Raw genomic sequence first — 25,889 nt, 5'->3', positions numbered from 1 at the left:
TAAGTATTGGGAACAAGGGAGCCAATGGATGCGAAGCAAACCTAGATCTTGGCTCACTTCTCAGGCTCCTTTGTTGGACGTCCTCCTCCACTCTGTTCCATAGGATGTTGGGTTTCCTCAGGGCTCCATGGCGGCAGTTACCACCTGTCTGATGGCAGCTCCCAGATGTACATCTCAGCCCACTCACTGCCACCACCACCCTCCTGTGCACATTAAGATGCGGCAGCCTGTTAAATCAGAAAGGGAGAGGCGTGCAAGTCCTTCTTTTACTCCTTGTTTCTTCCTTCCCTCCCCCTCCCCCTTCCCCTCTATCTCATAGGTCTGCTGATGATGTCACATGACGTCAGCAAGTGTGGCTTACCCTTACTCCTGTTTTTCAGCGTCTAAAGGCATTTCTGCCTTTCAAGATAAAATTCTCCCTTTGATCAACAACCTTTGGCTAACAACTTTCCTCTCCATTTCAGGTGGAATTCTCTTACCCGCCCCTGATTCCAGGAGATGGACACGACAGCCCCACCATACCTGAGGAATGGAAGTACCTGCCCTTCTTGGCCTTACCAGATGGCGCACACAACTACCAGGAAGGTACGTGAACAGGCGGTGGGGCAGTTGGTGTCATTTTTTTAATTTGACAAGACGTCTTAGATGCTAAGTACTTTGTAAATGAAATGCCTTTGGCCCTAGCCAGTTGGGCTCCGTGGATAGAGCATCGACCCACAGACTGAAGGGTCTCGGATTCCATTCCAGTCAAGGGCACGTACCTCCGCTGCAGGCTTGATCCCTGGTCTGCCCCAGTCACCCCTGTCAGGACACATTTGGGAGGCAACCAATCAGTGTGTCTATGTGTCTCTCTCACATTGATGTTTCTCTCTCTCTCCCCTCCCTTCCACTCTCTCTAAAAAGCAATGAAAAATATCCTTAGGCGAGGATTAACAAACAAATAAATACATGAATGAATGAGAGGACAGTTGATTGTGCTTAATTATAAAATGTTTAAAATCTGGTTGGAGCTGACTCCTCATGCTCTAAAGCATGGTTCTCAACCTGTGGGTCGCGACCCCTTTGGGGGTCGAACAACCCTTTCACAGGGGTCACCTAAGACCATCGGAAAACACATATGTAATGACATATTGTTTTTGTGATTAATCACTGTGCTTTAATTATGTTCAATTTGTAACAATGAAAATACATCCTGCATATCAGATATTTACATGACGATTCATAACAGTAGCAAAATTACAGATATGAAGTAGCAACGGAAATAATTTTATGGTTGGGGGTCACCACAATATGAGGAACTGTATTAAAGGGTCGCGGCATTGGGAAGGCTGAGAACCACTGCTCTAAAGGATCCAGAGGATCTCCAGCTGAGCGCCAGGCTTGCATTGTAACGGTTGGTGAACCTTGGCTTCTCTTGCCAGGAACCTGGCCAAAGTAAGTGATTAGCCAGATTAGGACGTTCACTGCTGGTAGCACTTCCTGCATTTATACTTCACACTCCTCTCAGGCAAACGTAAGGCCTCACCTGCACCAGCAGACTGACTGGGGCTCTGCCTGCAAACTTACAAGGTCGTGCCCCAGTGCCCACCCGGAAACATCCGGCACTGCGTCTCCACCCCGGGGCCACTGTCATCCCAGCGCCCTGCCTGAGAGCCGGCCTGTACGTGCAGACCAGCAGCACCCCATAGAGCACGGCTGTGAGGTCAGCACTGCTTCCTGCCGCCCGTAAGGAGTGCGTTGGCAGGCTCCGTGAAGAACGACATTTTATCATGTACGAGAGGCTCTACCAAAAGACTAGGTTGAACTTGGTTGGGTTACCTGTTTAATTTTTGGTAAAATGGAGCAAATGTTACTATGCAGGTTAATAAACTTTAAATATCGAATTTTAACCTTGCAGATGTTTTTATCCCAATTTTTTGACTTATGAACACTTTTAAACATACAGAAAAGTTGAAAGACTAGTATAGTGAATATTCCACAGTGTTCTTTGTATTTGTGTTTGTGTACAGTTTTGCCTGTACTATTTGAAAGTCGGTTGTAAATATCATGACACCTTAGCTCTTATTACTTCAGCATGCATTTCCAAGAATAAGGTCATTCCCAGGATAATCAATATCAGTATCACAGCCAAGAGATGTGTCAGTAAGTCCATAATGCCACCTAATACCCGGGCTGTGTTCAGATTTCCCCAGTCGTCCAGGAGTTTCTGGCCAAGAATCATGCATTGCTTTTAGTCTCTCAGTTCTCTATTTTGTTTTAATCTGGAAGAATCCTGTATAGATCAAGTATTTTCTGAGATAAGTGATCGTCGTCCCAGTGAGACCTGTTCTGATTCAGCCTGCTGTGCTCTGGTGATGGGTGTGTACCGTAAGGCCGTGAGAGGGGTTCTCACAGCCAGTGGTAGTGGTGCTGGGAGGAAGTGCGCACGGGTTCCTGTTTGTAATGACTGCATTTTAACAACTTCAGTGTCATTATTCACTCATAAGGGTAATCACTTTAGTATCTACTTTTTTCTGTGTATCTCTTAGATACTGTGTTTTTTCACTTGCCACCCAGAAATGGAAATGGAGCCACCGTATATGGTATCTCTTGCTATCGGCAGATTGAAGCCAAGGTACGACAGTTATAGTGAACAACAAAAAGAACCTTGAAAATTCTTTCTTAGCTATTGCCCACCTAAAATGTAAAATTTGGGGACATGCATACGTGGGACCTGTGATATTGTTTTTAAATTTTTATAAGCGGTTTGTAGCTGTTTGCCCAATAGTAACAATTTATTCACATAAATGTCTTTGTGAGTTGATATGGGTGATTATAGTTATATTTGTATCGTGTAATATTTTGCACATTGTTTTCAGATAGTGATACCAAACTTAGTCATTTGTCTGCAAAATACTGTATTTAAATTTCATAATGTCCTTGAACTTCCTATTTCTAGTGTTTGGTGTATAACTTAGAGAAATGGAGTGGTAATGGGTGTCTTTTGTTTTTTGTTTTTTTTAAGCAGCATTTTAGAAGTAGTAGAAAGTACTTAGAGTAGCTCCAAACTACTTGCCCGTTATCTTAATTATCTATGGCTAAGATTGTGATCATTCTTAAACTACTTGCCAGCTTAATAGCTCTAATTAATAAATTCACATGCATCACAGTGGGCAGCTTCCCCTTTTATGGTTTGCTTCTGAGCAGCCTGGGGTTTTGCGGGAGGGGATTCTGTATGGTAGCTTTGTGCATTTGATTTCTTCACAGACTGTTACCCTTACACGCTTTTCTATGAGATGAATTGAGCTACTGTCCTTTCTTGGGAGCCCGTTCCTTTACTCCCTCTACTCCCCTACAGTTTCATCAGCAGTTCCCATGCTCTGCGTAACCTTGAGGTGGCAATTCATACTGCCTGTCTCCCTCCCCCGGGTCTGACCCACTCCCGAGTATATTGGGGCTGCCCTTTCCTCCAAGTTTTTCTAGCCTCTTCTGATGACCAGACAGATAAGCCAGATATCAGAGGGGCCCAGAGCCTAAGAAAAGGACTTGAATTCCCTTTGAAGGAATGGGATCTGATGAATGAATCCAAGCAAGGTAGAGAGGGAGAAACAGATTGAGGGAAGGCTCCACTCCTGGCTTCATGCGACCACTAGTCCTCAGCCAGTGGAAGGCAGGGAAGCTCCTTGGTCCTCAGGACAGATCCCGGGAGCTGCCAGGCAGTGAATAGGGAGGGAAGTCATTCTCACTTCCCTCACAGCCTCGCCTGCGGCTGATCTCAACAGGTTGTTTTCTGCGAGCGGAGAGCAGGAGAGAGCTCGCAGGGTCATCCTCGGGATCCTGGAGGCATGTGTCCCCGGCTCAGAGCTGGCTGCAATACCCCCCTCCAGAACAGACTCCCGGTGCCGAGGACAGCCACCTTCACGAAGCTGTTTTGTCGTCTCTTAAACTATCTCCTCACCAGAAACAGTGGCTTCGAAAGGGCAGCCCATTTTACAACCAGAACAAGGATGGTTGATTTGCATTGAGTGTGGCAACTTGTACATAAAGTATTCTCCATCAGACTGTAAATTCCGTCATAAATACAGACTGTCTCTCACTGTTCCCTTCGCCTGCCGTATTCCAGCATGTAGTGCCCTGGCCGACGAACACTTATTCATCCAATGAACATTTTCTGAGATTCTCAGTAAATGCTTTTTGAATGTAATTAACCAAATGCAAGAAATGTTTTTTCTATCTACTTGCTATTTTTATGTTGAAGAATGGTTATTTTTAAGTATTTCTAATAATGACTATTTGTAATAGGCGTTGAAAGTCCGGCATGCAGATGTCACCAGAGAGACCGTGCAGAAAAGCGTCTGTGTTCTAAGCAAGCTGGTAAGAGACCAGATCGCTCCCTGTTAACGTGTTTGTTAAACTCTCATGACAGAGTCCCACTCGAGGATCAGCACTGTTAGTCTAAGGACAGCTCCAGACAATATATTCAGATTCTCCAGTGGCTCAATATTTAGGCTCTCGCGGCTCCTCTTTCTCTTTGCCCTTCAGCAGTTTCATGCTCATGTGCCCTCCGCCCAGAGAAGGAGATCTCATAGATAGGCTGTGGGGCAGGAGGTGGCACTTGATCGAAATGTACATTTCATTTATACATTTTTGTTTTGTTCCCAAGACTTTGAGTAAATAACATTTTACTAACATTCAAAGTACTATAATCATATTCAGATTTTATTGACGATACTAGAAGTGCATGACTCTTTTATGATGAAATTGTAGCCTTAACCTGCTCTTTAAAAACTGAAAATGTTTGAGGAAGGGAAGTGCATAATGAAATGCACTATAACAGTGCTTTAAATTGCTTCTTCTGTGTACAAGTTGATCAGATGCAAGTGTATCATCATTTTAACTTTATTTTTTTAAAGGAATATATAACATTTACTCTTTTATATCTCTTTTCATTAAATCACGGAAAAAAGTGTGATGTTCCACTTTTATTACTAATGGAATAATAACACCTTTACCAATAACACCAGATACGTAAGCCTACATGTAATATATAATACCCAAACTTCCTTTGTGGGGAAAATCCAGATCTCTATCATGTTAATTACCTTAGATCTATATGATTACTGAATACAGACAGTCCTCGGGTTACATCGGACTAGATGTATGTCGTTTCGTTGTTGTGTCGCCATCTCCCATTTATTTATTAAAAAAAAAAGTTCCGTCATTTCGACGTATGTACATATGTGCTTTATGTTTTTTATTATTTATTTACCACAAGTAAAGGTCAGGAATTATTATCTTTCTTTTAAATTTTTTTTTGCTGTTTCTTCATTACTGCTGTGTATGTGCTCCATGTGAGTGACGTAGGTGCTTATATAGGTGGTTTCCGACTTACGGTGAAAATCGCGTTACGTGGCGCCGTAGGAATGGATCTCCGACGTAACCCAAGGACCTACTGTATAGATGTTTCTGCCATTAACCTAAACCAAAGATGAGAATATTTTAGTAGCTTAGTCACCAAATGTGTGTAGATTCTGTTCAATTATTTCTCCTGCAACTATCCAATTTCTTATACCCACAGACAATTTAAATGTAGTTTGTTTAATATAAGTTGAGTTTTGCAAGAGATAATTTATCTTGGTTTTTATTACTAAGTTTAAAAACAAAGAAAATATCTGAATAATAATAATTTAATACTTACTGGCCTTAACAATAAGATTTTGAGGATCAGAATATTTCTTCCAAGACAGTAATTTTAAGTATAGGGCAAGAATAGTCAAGAAAAGGAATGATTATAAATATCAGGAAAGTGGTAGATTGCTAACCTGATCCGTGTACAGTTTCTAGAAGGGTGGCCTGAAATATAGACATCAGTGAAATCCTTTTTTTATATTGGGTCAGATGACCAACGAAAAGAAAGCGTAGGAGTACGAGGTATTAAAGCAAATGCAAGGTGCTGAAAAGCTTACTCAGTAATCATTCTTCAAAGAACAGTTATAATGAAAATAAATGTCACTTATCTAGTGCCTATGTGTCAGGTATTAATTCTATATCAGACACTTTTTAGATATAATTGTCATTTTAGATATAATCCTCATACCAACTGTGAGATATAAATATTTACTGTTCTCATTTTACAAATAACGATACATTTCAGAGAAAGCGATGTCTCTCATAGACATATAACTACTAAGTGGTAAAATGGGCTGAAAACCCGTCCTGCCTGTCTCTCAACAGGCATGGGGAGCGGGGAGAGCCAGCTCACACTGAGGGGGTGGGTGGTTCATAGTGCATGGATTAAAATATGCTGACTTTATATGCAGATGGTAATAATGATATAGTAGCAGGAATACTGGGAGTAGTGGGGGAACTATTCCAGTATTACCTGTCTTAATTAATTAAAAAAATATGCAGCATTGGCCTCTGCATTCTAAAAAGGACACAGGAATCAGAAAACATCTAGAAAAGAAGATTAAGAGTAAAAGGATGGAAATGGTAAGAGAGGGTCTTCAATAGGAGAACTAAGGAATAACTTTGTCCAAGTACATAGAAAAATGTCATGATAGAGGGACACAGACTAGAGGTAAGCCTCCACAGAGGACAGAAAACGGAAGTGTAATTGTGGGTGTTCAGCTAGCTGTAAGAACTGCTGCTTCCAGGATGGCTAAATGTCTCCACAAGCCAGCAGAACCGTGTGCAGAATTAGCTATGATTCAAATTATGAGAATAATAGCTAACATCTACGTCCTTTTGGTGCCCAATACTCTACTAATTGCTTCCCCCTGGTTGGTTGATTCTGAAAGCAGCTCCTTAAGGTGGTGTCTTTTCAGATACCCTTGTTCGCAGCAGCAAGCAGGTATGCAGGGGTGACGTGCCCAGTTATGCGGGTGAGTGACGGGGAGACCCAGGAGGTTGGTGCCCACACTCAACCTCTGCCCTCTGTGTGGGTCCGGCACCTTCAGCACAGCCAGGCAGCGAGCAGGAGTGAGGTCAGGGCTCTCAGTCGTGAATAATAGGACCCTGACGTTGAGAGTTACTAACTTCCTTCTTCCTGTTCTCTTCAAGTTGAAAGGCTGTGGGGTGTTTGTTTTTAACTCTTATCATACTAATGGCAGTTTTCTTTGTTTTTTTCTTTAAGCCTCTCTATGGCTTGCTCCAAGCAAAACTTCAGCTCATTACACATGCATATTTTGAAGAGAAGGATTTTTCCCAAATTTCCATTCTAAAGGTAAATTTGTACTCCTCTGCAGATGTGTTTGGCTGAAGACAGATGGATAAATCGAGTAAATCCTGTCAGTAATATTGTGAAAGATAATCACGTATTACCTTAAGAAAGACATTCTTCTTTGAAAATACTATTGAAGGGATAGAGATCGGCCCAAAATGTACAGTTCATACTTATTACATGCAATCAAACTGCCTTTTATTAGGAAATAATGCAAATGACTGCAACTGACATAAATGTTTCTATTAATAAAAGCCCTTTTGCTATGGCATTGCTTCTCCAAATCTGCTTGTCTTATTAATACCCTGCTCAGGATGCTTATGTATCTGGCTTCTGGCTCCTAACCCCCATTGCAGAACCCTGGAAAACTCCATGACTGTTTCATTGAAATGGAGAGCATGTTTTCCTCAAGGCTGCCATGAGTAGGTAGAACATGGGTCTCTCATGGATTCTAGTGAGGGTAGGACAGTTAGGTATTTATCAGGGAAGTAGGGCAATTTATCCAGGAGTCCTTAGCACCATGTGAATGAATCAAGGTCTAAAATGTAGAGGCAGGGATGGAAAGAACAAGGCACGTCTTCAGAGAGACCTTGATTGTTTCTAAATTTCGGGCCTGTCCCTAGCCAGTTTGGCTCTGTGGATAGAGCATTGGTCTGCGGACTGAAGGGTCCGGGTTTGATTGCGGTCAAGGGCATATTCCCGGGTTGCAGGCTCAATCCTCAGTAGGGGGCATGCCGGAGGCAGCTGATCAGTGATTCTCTGTCATCATTGATGTTTCTATCTCTCTCCCGCTTCCTTACTCTCTGAAATCAATAAAAATATATTTAAAAATAAAAAGAAATGTATTTAGGGCCTGGCAAAACAAACGGCCTCAACTAAAGAACCAGTTTCTTCCTGATCAACGTAGTTCTAATTCAGTGCCCAAAATGTCTAAACGGAATCTGTGTTTTGTAGGAACTCTATGAACATATGAACAGCTCCTTGGGAGGAACGTCATTGGAGGGGTCCCAAGTGTATCTTGGTGAGTAGCTTTTGACAAGTGGGAAGAAGCGCCCGCACTTCTTTTCGTTTGGGGCACCGAGTTAGTTGCATGTGAAACTTCATGATCAGAATTACATTTCCGTATGGCTCTAAACTCTTCAACGTTTGATGCTGCTGCTTCCTTACACATCTTCTTAGCCAGTATTTATATTGGCAAAGGTTATAACGGGATTTTTTTTTTTTACTTTTTTAAAATTGTTGACACTATTTCAGCTGTCCCCATTTTCCCCACCTTTCCCCACCTCACCCAGCCCCCACCCCCCTTCCCTCTGGCCATCGCCACACTGTTGTCTGTGTCCAGGGGCTATGCATATATGCTCTTTGGCTAATCCCTTCACCTTCTTTCATCCAGTCCCTCATTCCCCCTCCCCTCTGCCAGCTGTCAGTCTGTTCCATGTATCCATGCCTCTGGATCTATTTTATTTATCAGTTTATTTTGTTCATTAGTATAACATACCTGTACCAATATTCGCAACTATTATTGTTTAAAGAAATGTCTGCTTTTCAGAATAACAATGGAAGTTTTTTCCTTTTCCTTACATTACTGCTGACCAGGTCAATTCCATGGTGTAACAGAGAGGGAGGGCAAGAGAGAGATCTGCTTAGCACTTTTCTATTTTAAGGTTTTCCAAGTTGGGGGTTTGTGTAATTTGCACTATTTGACAACCCAGAATCTGCCTTGGTGTCCATGGTACTTAGTGGGCACTCAGTAAATATCCTTTTCATGATTAAAACAAAAGTGATTTATGCCCACTCAATTCCTATTTCAGCATGAAGTCGCCAAACAGGTAGTTCAGTTTTGTAATCCTGTGCTGCAAAAGCTGGTAACAAAATTCCCATTCCGAGAACATATTTCTCTCTAAATCATTTTCTCTTGTCCTCTGACAAATGATCAGAGAAGACTGTGACTCAGAAATAAGAGCCTATGGAGTGTAGTGAGCAAAAAAGTACGTTTAAATGATTGATTCCACCTTAGTACCAGCTTCATGCTCTCTAAGCCTGTGTCATTTGTAAGATGTTTGTTTGTAGAATGGGAGAAAGTGTTAGAGCTACACTGTCCATAGCAGTGGCCACTAGTGACGTGACTATTTACATTTAACTTCTTTTTTTTTTTTTTAATTGATTTGAGAGAGACAGTGCGAGAGAGAAACATTGATTTGTTGTTCCAATTATTTATGTATTCATTGGTTGGTTCTTGTATGTGCCCTGACTGGGGATCCTACCTGAGCATCCGGCCAGGGCATGACTAGTATTGACATTTATATTAGACTTAATACAAATTAAATAAAATTAAAGGTTAGGTTGTCAGTCCCACTTGGCACATTTCAAGGGCTCCGTGGCCACTGGATTGGGCAACCCAGATTTAGGATACTGCCCTCACTGCAGACAGTTCTACCTTTTCTTTTCTTTTTTCTTTTTTTTAAAATATATTTTATTGATGTTTTACAGAGAGGAAGGGAGAGGGATAGAGAGTTAGAAACATCAACGAGAGCCGAAACAGGTTTGGCTCAGTGGATGGAGCGTCGGCCTGCGGACTGAAGGGTCCCAGGTTCGATTCCGGTCAAGGGCATGTACCTGGGTTGCGGGCACATCCCCGGTGGGGGATGTGCAGGAGGCGGCTGGTCGATGTTTCTCTCTCATCGATGTTTCTGACTCTCTATCTCTCTCCCTTCCTCTCTGTAAAAAATCAATAAAATATATTTAAAAAAAAAAAAAAAAGAAAAAAGAAACATCAACGAGAGAGAAACATCGATCAGCTGCCTCCTGCACATCCCCCACCGGGGATGTGCCCGCAACCCAGGTACATGCCCTTGACTGGAATTGAACCTGGGACCCTTCAGTCCACAGGCCAACGCTCTATCCACTGAGCCAAACCGGTTAGGACAGTTCTACCTTTTCATCATTGCAGTGCTGTGTTTGACTATTAGTAATGTGATAAATTCTGAGTACATGTATTCGTGATCAAATACTGTATAATATTTTAATACTTGCATATTCCTACTTTCTTTTTTTCCTTGATTTACCTTTGAGGAGAAAAAAAAAGCTTTTTTGACAAAAACAGCAGGGTGTAGTTACAGGTTCCTTTTCTGTTAACTTTGTAGGTCTGTCTCCTCGGGATCTTGTGCTTCATTTTCGACACAAGGTATGTATTTAACTTCTGTCCTAAAAGTGTGCACATTTAACTGGGCAGATCCCCTGTGCTACACGGTCAAATGCAGATTGTGGCATAGCCACGTCTCAGCTCTTCTAAGACATCGCTCGTGATGACACAGAGCCAAAAGTGCTGGTAGTGCTTGTATGAGAGAAATTTCTAACTGTATACAAATACTGTCAGTGATACAGGATAGAGTACTCTTTTCCATTGTCTTTGTAATTTCAGGTACCACGAAGTTAGAGTGGGAAGACACATGTTTTAATCTTGCAGAATATTTTATTTGTTGCCTTACGAGTGAAACATTTTCCAGTAGAATATCTATATGTATTACTTCTGATCTTAGTACTGAAGCATGTGTTGACTAGGGCCTACACACGTTGATCATTTAACAAGCATTTACTGGGTATCTGTTGGGTGAATGCTCTGGACATATCTATAATAATAAAAAGGTAATATGCTTATTAGACCAGATGTCTTCCGGACATCATTCCAGATGTCCTTCCTGATGAAGCCGGGGTCCCGGGTGCCTGCTGGTGGCCGGAGGAGGGAAGCCTGTGTCGGGTGCCAGGTGTCAGAGGGAAGCTGGTGCTGGCAGCTGGAGGAAAGGAAGGCCTACTCTTTTTTTTTTTTTGAAATATATTTTATTGACTTTTTACAGAGAGGAAGGGAGAGGAATAGAGAGTTAGAAACATCGATGAGAGAGAAACATCCATCAGCTGCCTCCTGCACACCCCCCACTGGGGATGTGCCTGCAACCAAGGTATATGCCTTTGACTGGAATCGAGCCTGAGACCCTAAGAAGACCTACTCTTGCACAAATTTTTGTGTATCGGGCCTCTAGTTCAGAAATAAATGAGTAGTTCCCACCCTTTTAGGAGCTTGCAATATTTCAAGCAAAAATGGCACAACTCCTTCCAAAAACACAATTTGTTAGAGATTTAAGTGGTTTTCACACTTTTTAGAGGACAGCGATAATATTTAATTTCTTAGTATAAATTCATGATTTTCAATGTAATTTTTAAAGCACTGTAATTATTTTAATATTATTAATTAAATGATATATGATATCTTTGTAGACAGGAAAAGGCAAATAAATAATAGGCTTGCATTCCTTATGTTAATGCAGCATTTCTATTTTTGTTTAGGTCTTAATTCTGTTTAAATTAATTCTTCTTGAAAAAAAGGTGAGATTTGGTGGGATGGAATACTTAACATTTATTGACATTTCTTAAATACTATATACAATTAAAACTAATAATAAAGTATAAACTAATGTTTTTGCCTATCAAATTATGATGAGCTGAAGCCTACATTCTTTTTAATTTAATTTAATTTTATTTATTTATTCATTTATTTTGTTTCTTTCTTTTTTCCTTTGAAGCCCATATTCCTGTTCACTGCCATAGAAGCATAAGTTCATGTGCTCTTTTTTGAGGAGACAGTGTTACGGAATTCAGTTCTGCTCTCAGTTCTCTGGGGTTTATATCCAGATGGGGTATCGCTGGATGCTATGGTAGTTCCATTTTCAATATGAAGACCCACCACACTGTTACCCATAACAGCTGCACCTCTTACCTTCTTACCAACAGAGCGCAAAGGTTCCAGTTTCTCCACATCTTCATCAACACTTGTCATTTTCTGGGTTTGGATAGTAACCATCCTAGTAGGTGAGGCAGGACCTCCCGGTTTTGAGTTGCATTCCCAAATGGTCAGTGAGATGGAGCACCTGTTCGGGTGCTTGTCAGCCATTTGTATATTTTTCTTGGAGAAATGTCCGTTCAAGTCCATAGCCTCTTTTTTAATCAGGTTGTTTATTTTTTTGTTGTCGAGTTACAGGTTTCAGACTTTTTTATTGCAACCCTAATAAAAATGTTTTACATGGCAACCTCGAGCACACAGGGATATATGTATCTGAAACAAAAGTTTTGCAAAATAATACTTAGCCTAGTTACATGCAATGGCATTTATGATAAGATAAACGTTATCTAATGTGGCAACTCACCCCTGCATTCTTTATAGCAATTTAATAGAATGAGGACATCCTTTTTAATGCAAGATTTGCTTTCTTGCTTGCAAGCTACTCCTCAAAGAAGACCAGTGTGTAAGGAGAACACAATTGTGGGTGCTATGCTTTGTGAGATAGCACTTTAGTGTCACTAAATGATGTAATTGTTTAAAAGAGAAAAAACTCACCTAAGCAAATCTTTGCTTGTTTTTTTTTCAACTAATTTAATTATTACCAGTGTTTCAATGCAATCACTAACTGAATCCTGTTTCAGATTTTTTTCTCAATTTTTATTCTAAAAAACGTCAAGCCTACAGAAAAGTTGATAGAATAATAACATAGTGAACACTTTTACACTCTTCCTCTGTATCTACCAGTTGTTAACATTTTGTCACTTTTGCATTATTGCTTTATATATGTTCGTTAACTCCCAAATCATAATAATTTTAAAGTCATTTGTAGATATCATGATACTTTATCCCTGAATACTTGAGGATATATCTCTTAAGAATTAAGGGTATATACCTACATAACCAAAATATCATTTTTAGGTTTAAGAAATTTAACATTAATACAATCAATGATACCTAATATCGAAGTCCATTTTTAAATTTCCACATATGTCATAATAATGTCCTATAAACTGGTTTTTTAAAAAATATATTTTATTGATTTTTTACAGAGAGGAAGGGAGAGGAATAGAGAGTTAGAAACATCGATGAGAGAGAAACATCAATCAGCTGCCTCCTGCACACCCCCCACTGGGGATGTGCCCGCAACCAAGGTACATGCCCTGGACTGGAATCGAACCTGGGACCCTTCAGTCCGCAGGCCGACGCTCTATCCGCTAAGCCAAACCGGTCAGGGCTGTTTTTTTTTTTTTAAATCTGAGGACCAAAGTGGTGGTGTGTCTTCAGGGTGCCACTTCAAGGGGCCCATAACTGTACTATTTAAATCTTTATTGTTGAAAGTATTACATATGTTCCCTTTTTTCCCCATTGGCCCCTTCTAGCCCACCCCAGGCCTTCACCACACTATTGTCTGTGTCCATGGGTTATGCATACGTGCATACAAGGCCTTCGGTTGATCTCTTCCCACCTACCTCCTGTACTATTATTTTTGATGTGAAGTTTAATTGTTTGAGTAAGGTGGTGGTTGCCAGATTTCTTCATAGTCAGGTACTTGGTTTTCCCTTCACAATTAATAGATTACCTATGGGATGATGAATTTGAATCTCTGTGAATATCCTGTTGTCCAGCAACCCTTCCCAATAGTTTTAATGTCCACTGGTAATTTTTACCTGGTGATTTTCTAATTCTGTCATTAATTAGCTGTTAATCTTCTATAACGAAGAGTTTTGTCCTCTCTCCCTCTTTTTTTTTTTTTAAGTATCATTGTGGACTCTGATGTTCTAATTTGATTGTCATTGAATCCATTTCAGGTTCTCTTTTATATTTCTCCAGTGAATAAATTGGTGGGTGCCCTGATGACTGTGTTATCCCTTTTTCCAGGTAAGAGGGTAGCAGTATCTATTCTTTCTGTTGTTTGGCTTGTGCTGGAACTTTCAGTGGTAAAAGTGTTGAAGGATAAACTCATCAGGGTTAATATGACATTTTTGTTTTGGCAGTAGTTTTTTTTGTGTTGTCTGACATTTTCATTGGAATGTATGCAGGCGTAGCTTTTAACATCTTTATAGGAGAGTTCTGCTGCTTAGAATAGAATACACAACTCTTACTTTCTTCCTCCTCATTATAAACTAAGCTGTCCTCCCATCGTTTATGTCCTAGGCATGATCGAACATGGTCTCAGGGACTGTTCTCAGTACAAGCCTCGAAAGAGTATGTCTGAGGACGCTGGGCTTCAGGAAAACACCCCCCCTGCAGATGACTTTGTGTCTGTGTCTGCTCCTAACATTGCATATACCAACTCGGAGACTGTCCAGAAAATGCCGACAGGAAACCACGGTGGAGATGCTGCCATCACAACGGAAGAACCTTTGTTCCCAGTAGAAGACAGCAGCAAAGGGCAGGGACTCGGTGAGACCAGTCCGTATTTGAAACCTCCTTCTCGTCCATCTCCAGAGTCTTCAGAAAGTGACTGGGAGACCTTGGATCCTAGTGTCTTAGAGGAACCCACCTTGAAAGAAAGGGACCAGGTGGGGTCAGAACAGACAAACTCCTTTCCCAGGGAGTCGGTGCCCTCAGACAGTGCTCCGATTACTGTACAGCCTCAAGCCAATATGGGCCAGGTGGTCCTGCTCCCAGGGCTCATTTCCGGTTTGGAAGAGGACCAGTACGGCATGCCCCTGGCCATCTTCACCAAGGTAAAGTGTAATGTCCTTAAAGACTGACAGCGTCCTTTCAGAATTTAGCTTTTCGTGTTGCACGCATTTTCAGATCTGAAAATTTTCCTTGAAAACTAAAACACATACCAAATGTGTACTGTGGTGGCATCTGTGACTATAGTTGAAAGACTATAGGGAATTAATTCAGGCGGTTTAGACTGGAAAGAATTTGGAATCTTAGTAAATATGAGGTCAGCCATCACTGAGTGGGGTCTGCTTTTAATCATTCAGGTTTATCTGTGAAAAAAAGGTGAATGGAGAAACTCTAGACATCTTTTTAAAAAATATTTTTATTGATTTCAGAGAGGGAGAGAGAGAGAAACATCAATGATGAGAGAGAATCATTGATCGGCTGCCTCCTACACCCCCCTACTGGGGATTGAGCCCGCAACCCAGGTATGTGCCCTTGATCGGAACCCTTCAGTTTGTAGGCCGATGCTCTATCACTGAGCTAAACCAGCTAGGGCTAGACCAGCCGTGGGCAAACTACGGCCCGTGGGCCGGATCCGGACCGTTTGAAATGAATAAAACTATTGAAATAAAAGACCGTACCCTTTTATGTAATGATGTTTACTTTGAATTTATATTAGTTCACACAAACACTCCATCCATGCTTTTGTTCCGGCCCTCCGGTCCAGTTTAAGAACCCATTGTGGCCCTCGAGTCAAAAAGTTTGCCCACCCCTGGGCTAGACAGTCTTGATTACACTTAATGAATATATATCAAATACTACAATTCCAAAAGCTGTAACCTTATGAGGAAAAACTGCATAGATGGCTAACTTAAACATTAGTACACCTCACAGATTTAGTGTTTTGGTTAACTTGCCCATAAAATTAGGTTTTATCTTTTTATGAAAAACCATTCAAAATGTATTTGTAATTTTTTATTTATTATTTCTTTTTGCAATTTTTTAAATGACTTAAACATGACATAGGGATTAATAAGAAAAGAACAAACCAACTTATAGGCACAGACGACAGTATGGTGATTACCAGAAGGAAAGGGGGTGGGGGGAAGTAGAAGAGAGTAAAAGGGGGATAAATGGTGATGGAAGGAGACGAGACTTTGAACACACAAGTCTATAGATGATGTATTATATAGAGTTGTGCACTTGAAGCCTATGCCATTTTATTAACCAATGTCACCCAAATAAATCCAAAAAAATTATTTTAAAGTGAAACTTTATATATATAAAAGCCTAAGTGACCAAATGACCGTTAGACTGTTAGCTATGATGTGCACTGACCACCAGGGGGCAGATGCCCAACGCACAGGCATGGAAACATGGAAGAGACTGATGAATCTCAGAGGGAAGGGGGGAAAGGGGGAAGATATTAACCAAAGATCTTATATGCATACTAGAGGCCTGGTGCATGAAATTCGTGCACAGGTAGGGTCCCTAGGCCAGGCCAGCTATCAGGGCCAATTGGGGCCTTCCGGGTACCGGCCAGAGCAATCCTTCCCCGGCTGCTGGCCAGGGCCTTCCTTCATTCTGCGCCACCCCCTGGTGGTCAGCACACATCATAGCAAGCGATTGAACTCCTGGTCTCCCGGTCGAACTCCTGAGAGGGCACTTTGCATATTAGGCTTTTATATACATAGACTAGAGGCCCAGTGCACTGATTCGTGCACTGCTGGGGTCCCTTGGCCTGACCTATGGGGATCAGGCCGAAACCAGCAGTCCAACATCCCCCAAGGGGTCCTGGATTGCCAGGCAGAGGGACCCCATCAGTGCACGAATCCGTGCACTGGGCCTCTAATATAATAATAGTAATAATAATAAGACTGTCTACGCTCTTCCACATCAATTTTAGGATCAACTTAAGTTCCTCCTCATCCAGGTTGGCATTTGGATAGGGATTACCTTTAAATACTAGGTGAATCTTGGGGAGAATGGGCAGCCCTGCAATAAAGAGGCTCTTGGTTGGTGAACGTGCTTATCCTCCCTGACCAGAGGCCAGATGAGGAGTGGCCGTTGGCCCTGATCAGTTGTAGCCCTTTCCAGGCGCAGGAGGGAGGGAAGGCGCACTGCGTTTCTGCTGCTCTTAGCAGATCAGCTCCCAGTGGTTCTACCAGGTCTGCCAAGCTCAGCGGGTGTGTTCGGTGGGGGGCGGGGATGGGGGTTTGACTTGTTTTTTAATTATGGTAAAAAACATGACATTTACCTCTCTACCATTTTTAGTGTGCGGTTCGGTATGTTAAATTATATTCACACTGTTATGCTATAGATCTCTAGAGCTTTGTCATCTTGCAAAACTGAAAGTCTATACCCACTAAGCACCAACTCCCCCGTTCTATCCTCACCCCAGCCCCTGGCAACCCCCCTCCTTTCTGTTTCTATGAATTTGACTACTTTAAATACCTTATGAGTGGAATCATAGCGAATTTACCTTTTTGTGACTGCATCCTTTTAAGGCTGAGTCATATTGCATTGTAAGTACACATCACATTTTATTTATCCACCATCCTTCGGTGGACATTTGGGTTGCTTTCATGCTTTGGCTTTGTGAATAATGCTGCTGTGAACTTGGGTATGTAAGCAACTTTTCATTTTTCTTTTTACCATTATATACGGCAGCTCCAAATGGAAGCTAAAGTACCCTAGGAAAATGGAAGACCGGGATGGGCTTGGGTATAGAGGCTGCTTTATGTGAAAGGACGCAAGTTCTTGCTGCCACTGTGTGTTAAAGGCTGTTAACAGGTTTAGGCTCATTTGATCATCGTGTTTTTTTTAAAAAGTAATGATAGCAAAATGTGAAAGCTATTTTCAACTAGTGTTTTAAATAATCTTATAAATATGTAATACTTTTACATGGTTCAATATTCAGATGGTTCCACCGCATCTGTAATAAGTCTCCCTGTCATTCCATCATCCCCTGCTACTTACCTGCCCACTCCACTGGCAGCCACATCATCAGTGCCTTCTGTTTCCTTCTAGGGGTATGTCATGCGTAAACAAATGCAGAGATCTTTTTCCTTCCCTTTTTACACAAATAGGAGCAGACTATCCCTATTTTTATGCCCCTTATTTATTTATTTTTTTTTTACAAACTATTCATTGGAGATGAACTTTGTTGCTCCTAATCGTTGCAGGGTGTGTTTCATGGCACAGATGAATGTTTATTCAGTTCCCTGTTCATGAATAGTGAGGGTTCCAGTCTTTTGTTGTAATAAACAATGATGCAATAACGAACTTTCTTACAAATCTCACACATGAGCAGGTGTATCTGTAGAGTAAATTACAAGAAGTGTAATGCTGGGTCAAAGAGTATGAATATGTATTTTTTGGTGGTGGGGGGGTTTGTTCTTTTTTTTCTTATTTACTTTCAATATGTATTTTTAAGGGATGTATTTTTCCCCATTCTTAAAAAGCTTTGAACTATGGATTTTTTAAAAACATACTTTTGAGTTTTCATGATTTTAGAGACTTAGCCAAGATTCCATTGTTGAGATAGACTTTTCTGTTCTTACAGCATAAATTATGAATGTAATACTATGAGCAATTAAATTCTCTTATTACTGTTTTGCGGTATAAATCTCTTGTAAGAATTGGCCGTTCTGAGGGTGCCTTTAGCAAGGATTCTCAGTGCTAGTTGGGGGAGTGAGTATTCTGTTTGAAAGTCCACTCACTACTGTAATATTTATGTTTAGCAACAGGGAGCTGGGGGCGAGGGGAGTCTTGTTTTCAAATACCTATCACACGAAGTGGAGCGTGAACCCCGAGCCCTGGCCAGCCCTCTGGACTGTTCCTGCAGGAGGAGCGGGGTCCTTTCAGCCTTCAGTCACGAGAGGGCGTGGGTACAAGCCCCGTGCTGAGTATCTCTACTGCATAGACGTGGATTTCCTTTTGCTGCTCTTAGTTAGCATTTTATCAGGTAGAGGAAGAGATTGTCAAGACTAAGAATAAAACCAGGTTACTAGACCCATATTCCGACTTTTGGAAGTCTCCTCTCCCACCACCACCTGTGAGGTCCAAGGCGCACCCTAGCTGCGGTGCAGAACATGCAGCAGCAAAAGGCATAGAGAGCGCCTGCTCTCATCTTGTGACGTAAACAACACAGCATCCAGGGAACAGGTCTGTGTTTTTAGAAAAGTGAGGAGAAGTTTAAAAATAATTAAGTAAAACTGTCACAGAACTTGAGATTGAAAACAAGTCCAGGGTTTCCGCAAGCCCGCCTCCCTGGCTTCATCCACAAATCGTGCCACCTGTTGACAACCCAGCTCCATGTCGAATCTTTCGGCAGAAATCCCATGTCCTCGTCCAGAGCGTCAGTCCAGTGTTAACACCCTCACTGCCAGGAGATAGCTGCTTTTTGCACACTTACCTGCCTGCTGTGGTTTGGCAATTCAACTGTAACTAACTTTCAGGGCAGTGAAATTTTCACATACAATTCCAATGGAAATTAATTAAATACCCAAGTACTGCCACGTGTCATTTTGGCTTTCAGCATGTAGGAGCAAATATCTTGAAATATTTTTGCATAATTTTTCACAAGAGGGAAGACACTAAAACAGGATGATGAGTGCTGCGTACTGCTCATGCTCATGCATCAGAGACTGTGCAGAGGCAGGGGTAAATGGTACTAGGCGAGCTAACGGCTTTCTGCCGAACAACAGACTTGTGAATGGGCTTCATATTTCAGTTCCTAGGTGAAAAAGTCCGGCTTGTTAGTTACTGTGGAGGCTTTTAAGTTGAACCGAGAACAAAGTGATCGAAGGGAGACAGCCTTCCTGTCAGATGGCCTTGCCGAGGTCAACCGTCTGTGCAGTCTGTGCAGTCACAGCCGGAGGGTGCCGGGAACATGGCTGCACGGAGCCCAGGGTGGGCTGCGTTCGGGGCGGCGAGGCGTGGGAGAACACCGGCAGCGTCTTTTCCTCCCCTCGGCTCCCTGGGCTTGCAGGGGAGGCGATGCTTCCGGGCTCTTCTGATGCTGTGTTACTCTTGTGATCCTCAGGGTTACCTGTGTCTGCCTTACATGGCCTTGCAGCAGCACCACCTTCTCTCGGATGTCACCGTGCGGGGGTTTGTGGCTGGAGCTACTAACATCCTTTTCCGACAACAGAAGCACCTCAGTGATGCCATCGTGGAAGTAGGTGTCTGTCTGAGTGTCCTCGGCGCTGCTGAGCCCTGGGGTCCTTTCTGATTCGGAATGAGGAGGGCAGAGTCCTAACTAGTAACGGTGCTAGCTGCTCCCTGCGCCGGGCATTCTGAGCGCCTCAGGCATACTAACTGATCTAACTCGCATGACCACCCACATGGTACATCCTGTTACTGTTATACCTGTGGGAGCAAAGGGCCAGAGAGATCAAACAGCAAGCATAGTGGGGGAGCCAGGACCCCAAACCCCGGCAGCCTGGTCCTACTACAGTCTTACAATTAAAATGTGCTTATTGTTTAAATGATGTAAATACTTCTAGCCTGTGTAATATGCTTCTGAGGTCAAGAGCAAGGAGCTAGAGATTACTGTTGGACATCTTATCAGTATAGAAGTTAAATCATTTGTTCAACTTTACAGTTGAAGTAATTTAAATGGGGGAGGGGGGGGGAGATTAAGCCATCTTAAGGTTTTTAGAAAGTACCGAAACATGCTTCCTGGGAAGATGCTTATAACATATAAACGAAGAACTGGAGTGCAAAGCTTTAGGTGTTACGAGTGTGAGGAAGAAAAACACACACAGACCTTCAAGGATACAGGTGGGAGCACCACGGAGCTGTGGAGGCAGCGTTGGTAACATTCAGTTCCTGAAGTTGGTTGATAAAAATATTCCAGAGTATCTGTGCACTCAAAGAAAAAAATTAGAAATTCTCCTTAATTGCACTCATTTCTGATTGTGCAATAAAAGTGACTCACATTCCCCAAACAGTACAATCAACATGAATTCCTTTTATAATTCAAAATTAAATACTTATGCATGTGTTTTCTGAAAATAGAAAGCGAGTGCTTGTTAAGTATAGAAAGAAACATGCTCTTTCTTAGATTCACCTTTTGAGAATGCTGTTACTTGTATTTTTTATTGCCGGCTCCAACTTCCCAGTGGTTGCTTTTTTTTTTTTTTTTTTAACATATTTTGTATTGATTTCAGAGAGGAAGGGAGAGAGGGAAACATCAATGATGAGAGAGAATCACTGATCAGCTGCCTCCTGCACGCCCCACACTGGGGATCGAGCCTCCAACCCCGGCCTGTGCCCGGACCAGGAATCCCACCGGGACCTCCTGCTGCATAGGTGATGCTCAACCACTGGGCCACCCCAGCCGGGCCAGTGGTCGCTTGGGAACCGCGTGAGAGCCGCGCTGACTTGTGCCTGGGTGCCCTGCAGGTGGAGGAGGCGCTGATCCAGGTCCAGGACCCCGAGCTGAGGAGGCTGCTCAGCCCCACCACGGCCGACCTCAGGTTCGCCGACTACCTGGTGAAGCACGTGACCGAGAACCGCGACGACGTCTTCCTGGACGGCACGGGCTGGGAGGGCGGCGACGAGTGGATCCGAGCGCAGTTCGCGGTCTACATCCACGCGCTGCTGGCCGCCACGCTGCAGCTAGGTGAGGGCGCCGCTTCCCCGTGGGCACATCCTGACGCCTCGGTTATGTGCGAAATGCAATGCCATTGCAGCAAAGGGGCAGGGAAACACCGGCTCACTCCTGTGTAAAACCGACCTCATTCCCCACAGGGAAGAGAAAAAGGCATAGAAAGACCGCGCGGAGCCCGGGCAGTGAGCTCTCTGCCGTGGGCACCCGTAGATGGTCGGTAGATTTTGTTGTCGTTGTTCAAAGTGTGGAGCTTTTGTCCCCCACCCCCCCACCCCACCCCCGCCCCCAATTATCTCTACCACTGCTTTTGTTTTTCACTGTGAAACACACACCATCTAAAATGTACCAGCTTAACCATGCCTGAGTGTATTCTACGGTGGCACTGAGGACATTCACATCGTCACCTCAGCGAGTTTTTACCAAATCAGCCACCCGCCAGCACCGCCGCCGCCGCCGCCGCCGCCTAAGCTCGCTCCTCGCAGAGTGTGCGGCGTTTCCCCCAGGCTCCCGCCTGTCCTTCACTGGGAAGGACGCTTCGGGGCAAGTTCTTACTTGTTAGCGGATGTTTTTAAACGTCCGCCTCTTCTACAAACGCAGCAGCTGAGACGCCCAAATCCAGGCCTGTAACCCAGGATCACGCAGGAATCTAGTCAGAAAGCCCCAGTCCCCACCAGCCATTTACCTTTGAAAACATTTGCCCAGGGAGCTGCAAGAACTGACTGATAGGAGCCAGCTACCTTTTTTATGGGGGGGGGGGGGGCACATTTCATATGTGCAGGGGTCTGTGTTGCGCTCTGTACACCTACCAACCCACGCCTTCCTCAGGCAGTCCTGGGGCACACACCTTGTCATCCTCACTTTACAGAAAGGTGATTTCAGCAGCTCGCTCCCCCCCGGCCAGAGGCTGAGCTGGTATGTAAAGCCTCGCCGCCCGGCTCGGCTCCGTGCTGCTGAAGGACATTCAGCCCAATGCCCTGCTTGGGGAATATGTTCTTAAAAGAACTTCCCCCGCCGCACATGGAACTGTGTGTACCTTTCTCTTCCTTCCCCAGCAACAAACATCACCTTTCACCTTCAAAGCAAGCAACTTGCAATTAAATATGAAGCAATGGCCATTGGAGTCTGTTCTCCAACCCTTTTCTATCCTTCCAAGTAGAAGAAATGCCCGCATTGAAACTCTCCCACGATACTGATAAAGCCTAAAAGTTTTAAACATTAAATACGAAAATCCCCTTGTTGTGTTAAGTATCTTGACAGCAAAATGCATGGAAACTCTGGAGTGAGTTTCACCAAATAGCGAGACAGAGTCCAAAGGAGAGAAAATAGTGGCTAAAAGAACCAATTCGTGCGTTCATTGTCATTTTTTCTTAGGAACAGTGACTTTGTGCCCAGATAAAAGATGCCCTACTTGCCTCCTCCCTATGTAAACATCAGAACATTGTCTCAGTGTCCGGCCTGCCGTTTGTTTAATAAATAACACTGTGCCTCCTGACCTTGGGAAGGAGAACGGGATCTTGGCGTTGTAAGGAGCCTTGGACGGTCTCTGGGCCCGCCCCCTTCTTTTCCAGTTAGGGAAATGGCATTCTCCGTGGCTAAGTGACTTGCTAAAGACCACACAGCCTCTAACGGGACGTTTGGTGCTAGACCTGATTTCCTGAGATCTGGTAGACTCCCCCAGAGAGCAGGGGGGCAGAGGGGGTGAAACTGGGCCTTTACCCTTTCTGGTTGTTCATCTTCACACCCCTGACCGGCTACAGTGCCGCTCAGCTTTCACACATTCACTTGACAGATAATGAAAAGGTGCTTGCGGACTACGGGACGGCCTTCGTGATGGCGTGGAAGAACACTCACAACTACAGGGTCTGGAACAGCAACCGGCACCCAGCACTCGCGGAAATAAATCCGAAGTAAGCACAGCCTCCAAGACCCATAGGTAGAGCACAAAGCGATTCATTTATTGCCCAGTACACAGGAGCCCTGTCCTACGCTGGCCAGTTTTGCTCATTGGTTGCAGCGTTGGCCCAAGCACCGAAGGGTTCAATTTCTGGTCATGGGCATGTATCTTGGTTGCAGGCTCCGTTCCTGGCCCCAGTCTGGGCGCATGCAGGAGACAATCAATCGATGTGTCTCTCTCTCACATTGATGTTTCTCTCTGTCTCTCCCTCTCCTCCCTCCCTTTCCACACATTCCCCGACCGGGGATGGGGGAGGGGGGGGATCCTGCAAACCAGGTACAAACCCTTGACTAGGAATTGAACCCTGGACCCTTTGGTCCAAGGGCCGATGCTCCAACCACTGAGCAAAACCAGCCAGGGCTACCACCATGTTATTTGGGAGCGAGGGTCAACTTAGCCAGACTGGGGGTATGATGACGTCCGCGGTGCTAAAAGGACATTCCCTCTCACACAGAAAATCCAGATGTTTATGTCACAGGAACTTGAGGAGCAACTGCACGAATGAGGTGGTGGGGCAGGGTTGTGGGGAGCATGTCTGTTCAACTTTATATCCTTTATCAACAGAAGTGACCAGGTTCAGCACTGATTTGGGTCAATGTAGTCATCGTACTGAGCCAGAGCAGAAACCTATATTGCCTTTTGAATGTGATGAAAACAGAGAATTAAAAGGCAAAACCATGTTAATAGCATTAAATGGAAGGGCTAAGAGTTCAGTCTTCTCCCTCACTGACCACCAGGTCTGTATTCTAAAGAGTGAGGAAGAGAAACAGATGTGAGCTTGTCTGCCAGGGCATTGCTGTGACAGTGCTGGTGGGGTGGGGTCTCCCGAGTCCTCAGCCAGCCTGTGGCCGGCCCTTCCCCTGGGGCACCCTTAACCTGATGAGTCTTTTGCCAGTCGCACATCTGCTCTAGTGGCCCTCACCCTGCACCAGCATGGCAGGTTTTATCACAAGACCATAGAGGCTTAGCTGGAATAGGTTTTTAAAGATTGTAAAACAGTCCTTTTTAAAATGTGTAAATAAATCGAGTTTATTTAGATTGAAGAGAAAACAGAAGAAGGACCTGAAATATGCATGTAGGGAAATTATGCAGATATGACAGTCAGCAGAGTTTCAACATGTTCCCCAAATTCAACTGTAAGATCTGAGTTCTGTGAAAGCCTGTCCTCAGCCCCCAGATCAGAGAAGGCAGTCCTCTGACTTCCCCTAATAAGCACCAGGCATGGTTCATCCTAAAATATCGCTTCCCAAGACTGTCCAGAATGATTGAGTCATCTCTCAATGTTTTCAATCTGTGGTTCAGGAATTCAGAAAAAAAGAGAACTTACTAATGTGCTTCATATGGACAATAAAGAAATTTGCCATTTGAAAAGCCAAAAATGGCCTTTTGATGTTTCTATACTTTGCTGTGGATTTCACTAGGGTCACTTGTGTTAGACATTGACAGAGAGGCTCCTGAGTAGGAGATAAGAATTTGGATACTTATTGACGCTTTTTATAGGGATCTTTGGTTATGTTGCCTGATTATTTATATATACACTTTTTGCCTTTTGTATATTTTTAAGACCTGTATTTTGAGCTGCTTTTCTAACAGAAAGTACAGATTTTACTGGTCTGTCTACATCTTTGTCTGACCAAAGGCACATGTTTATAAGATGGCCAGAATCAAGGAGCAGTCCATGGCCCTGGCCTAAGTCACTGACTCCACCCTGACTGTCCTGGGCAGCTCTTTAAAAAAATATATCTATATATATAAAAGCCTAAGCCACCAAACAACCAATCGACCGGTCGCTATGACGCTCACTGACCCCCAGGGGACAGACACTCAATGCACAGGATCGGGCTCCCTCCTATCTGGATCGGGCCTGTGGGGATCAGGCCAAAACCAGCTATTCAGCATCCCCTGAGGGGTCCTGGATTGCAAGAGGGCACAGGCCAGGCCAAGGGACCCCACTGGTGCATGAATTTGTGCACCGGGTCTCTAGTCTATATATATTTATTGATTTCAGAGAGGAAGGAGAGAGGGAGAGAGAGAGAGAAACATCAGTGAGGAGAGAGAATCATTGATTGGCTGCCTCCTGCATGTCCCCTACTGGGGATCAATCCTGTAACCTGGGCATGTGCCCTTGACCGGAATCGAACCTGGGACCCTTCAGTCCGCAGGCCGATGCTATATCCACCAAGCCAAACCGGCTAAGGCTGTTGGGAGCTTTTTAAAAAATGTTAATGCTTGGGCCCTACCCCAACCAAATAAATCAACATCACTAACACAACCCTCCCACCCCCAGCCTAGAAAAAACACCTATTTCATGTGGGAGGAAATAAGCTCAGAGGGGCTCCCCTAACTGCAGGCGGGGAGCTGGGGTCCAAGCCCCATGGATGCTACGCTCAGAGGCCTCCCCTGCGAGGCTTACTGATGCCCCCTGGGTAACTCTGCTTTGTGGCTCTCCTGGTGGAACACTCAGGGTCTGAACGGGAGCTTTGTTTTGCAGCCACCCTTTCCAAGGCCAGTACTCGGTGTCCGACATGAAGCTACGATTCTCACAGTGAGTATTTCGAGAAAAATACCAGGACGGTTCTGCCGTCTGAGTCTGCCATGTGTGTCGTGGCTAATTGGGAGTTGTTTCTCTGCACTGGATAGACGTGGGCTTCAGATAGTA

The 25,889-nt window shown here is 43.7% G+C and overlaps 1 protein-coding gene across 14 annotated transcripts in view; it reads left to right on the top strand.

Annotated features, from left to right (window-relative positions):
- The window catches only part of AVL9 (AVL9 cell migration associated), a 40,451-nt gene that overhangs the window by 6,726 nt on the left and 7,836 nt on the right, over positions 1-25,889 (top strand). Inside the window, exons 2-15 of one of the 14 annotated variants that reach the window (XR_004970779.1) lie at positions 465-585; positions 2,529-2,614; positions 4,282-4,353; positions 6,807-6,863; positions 7,115-7,204; positions 8,156-8,222; positions 10,345-10,385; positions 11,543-11,581; positions 13,844-13,913; positions 14,190-14,725; positions 19,705-19,839; positions 21,069-21,288; positions 23,066-23,209; positions 25,722-25,775. Coding sequence is in view for 13 of the 14 variants with exons in the window: in XM_036327381.1 (XP_036183274.1) it covers positions 465-585; positions 2,529-2,614; positions 4,282-4,353; positions 6,807-6,863; positions 7,115-7,204; positions 8,156-8,222; positions 10,345-10,385; positions 11,543-11,581; positions 13,844-13,913; positions 14,190-14,725; positions 19,705-19,839; positions 21,069-21,288; positions 23,066-23,183; positions 25,722-25,775 (1,706 nt within the window). In the remaining variant the exon portion in view is untranslated. Of the gene's footprint in view, positions 1-464; positions 586-2,528; positions 2,615-4,281; positions 4,354-6,806; positions 6,864-7,114; positions 7,205-8,155; positions 8,223-10,344; positions 10,386-11,542; positions 11,582-13,843; positions 13,914-14,189; positions 14,726-19,704; positions 19,840-21,068; positions 21,289-21,625; positions 21,769-23,033; positions 23,210-25,721; positions 25,776-25,889 lie in introns of those variants that run through there. The other 13 variants (XM_036327381.1, XM_036327383.1, XM_036327382.1 and 10 more) reach the window with 13 other exon arrangements.

This window comes from Myotis myotis, unplaced genomic scaffold (assembly GCF_014108235.1).
Source record: "Myotis myotis isolate mMyoMyo1 unplaced genomic scaffold, mMyoMyo1.p scaffold_m19_p_11, whole genome shotgun sequence".
In the NCBI taxonomy this organism is placed as follows: domain Eukaryota; kingdom Metazoa; phylum Chordata; class Mammalia; order Chiroptera; family Vespertilionidae; genus Myotis; species Myotis myotis.
This window is presented reverse-complemented; position numbering and strand designations above follow the sequence as displayed.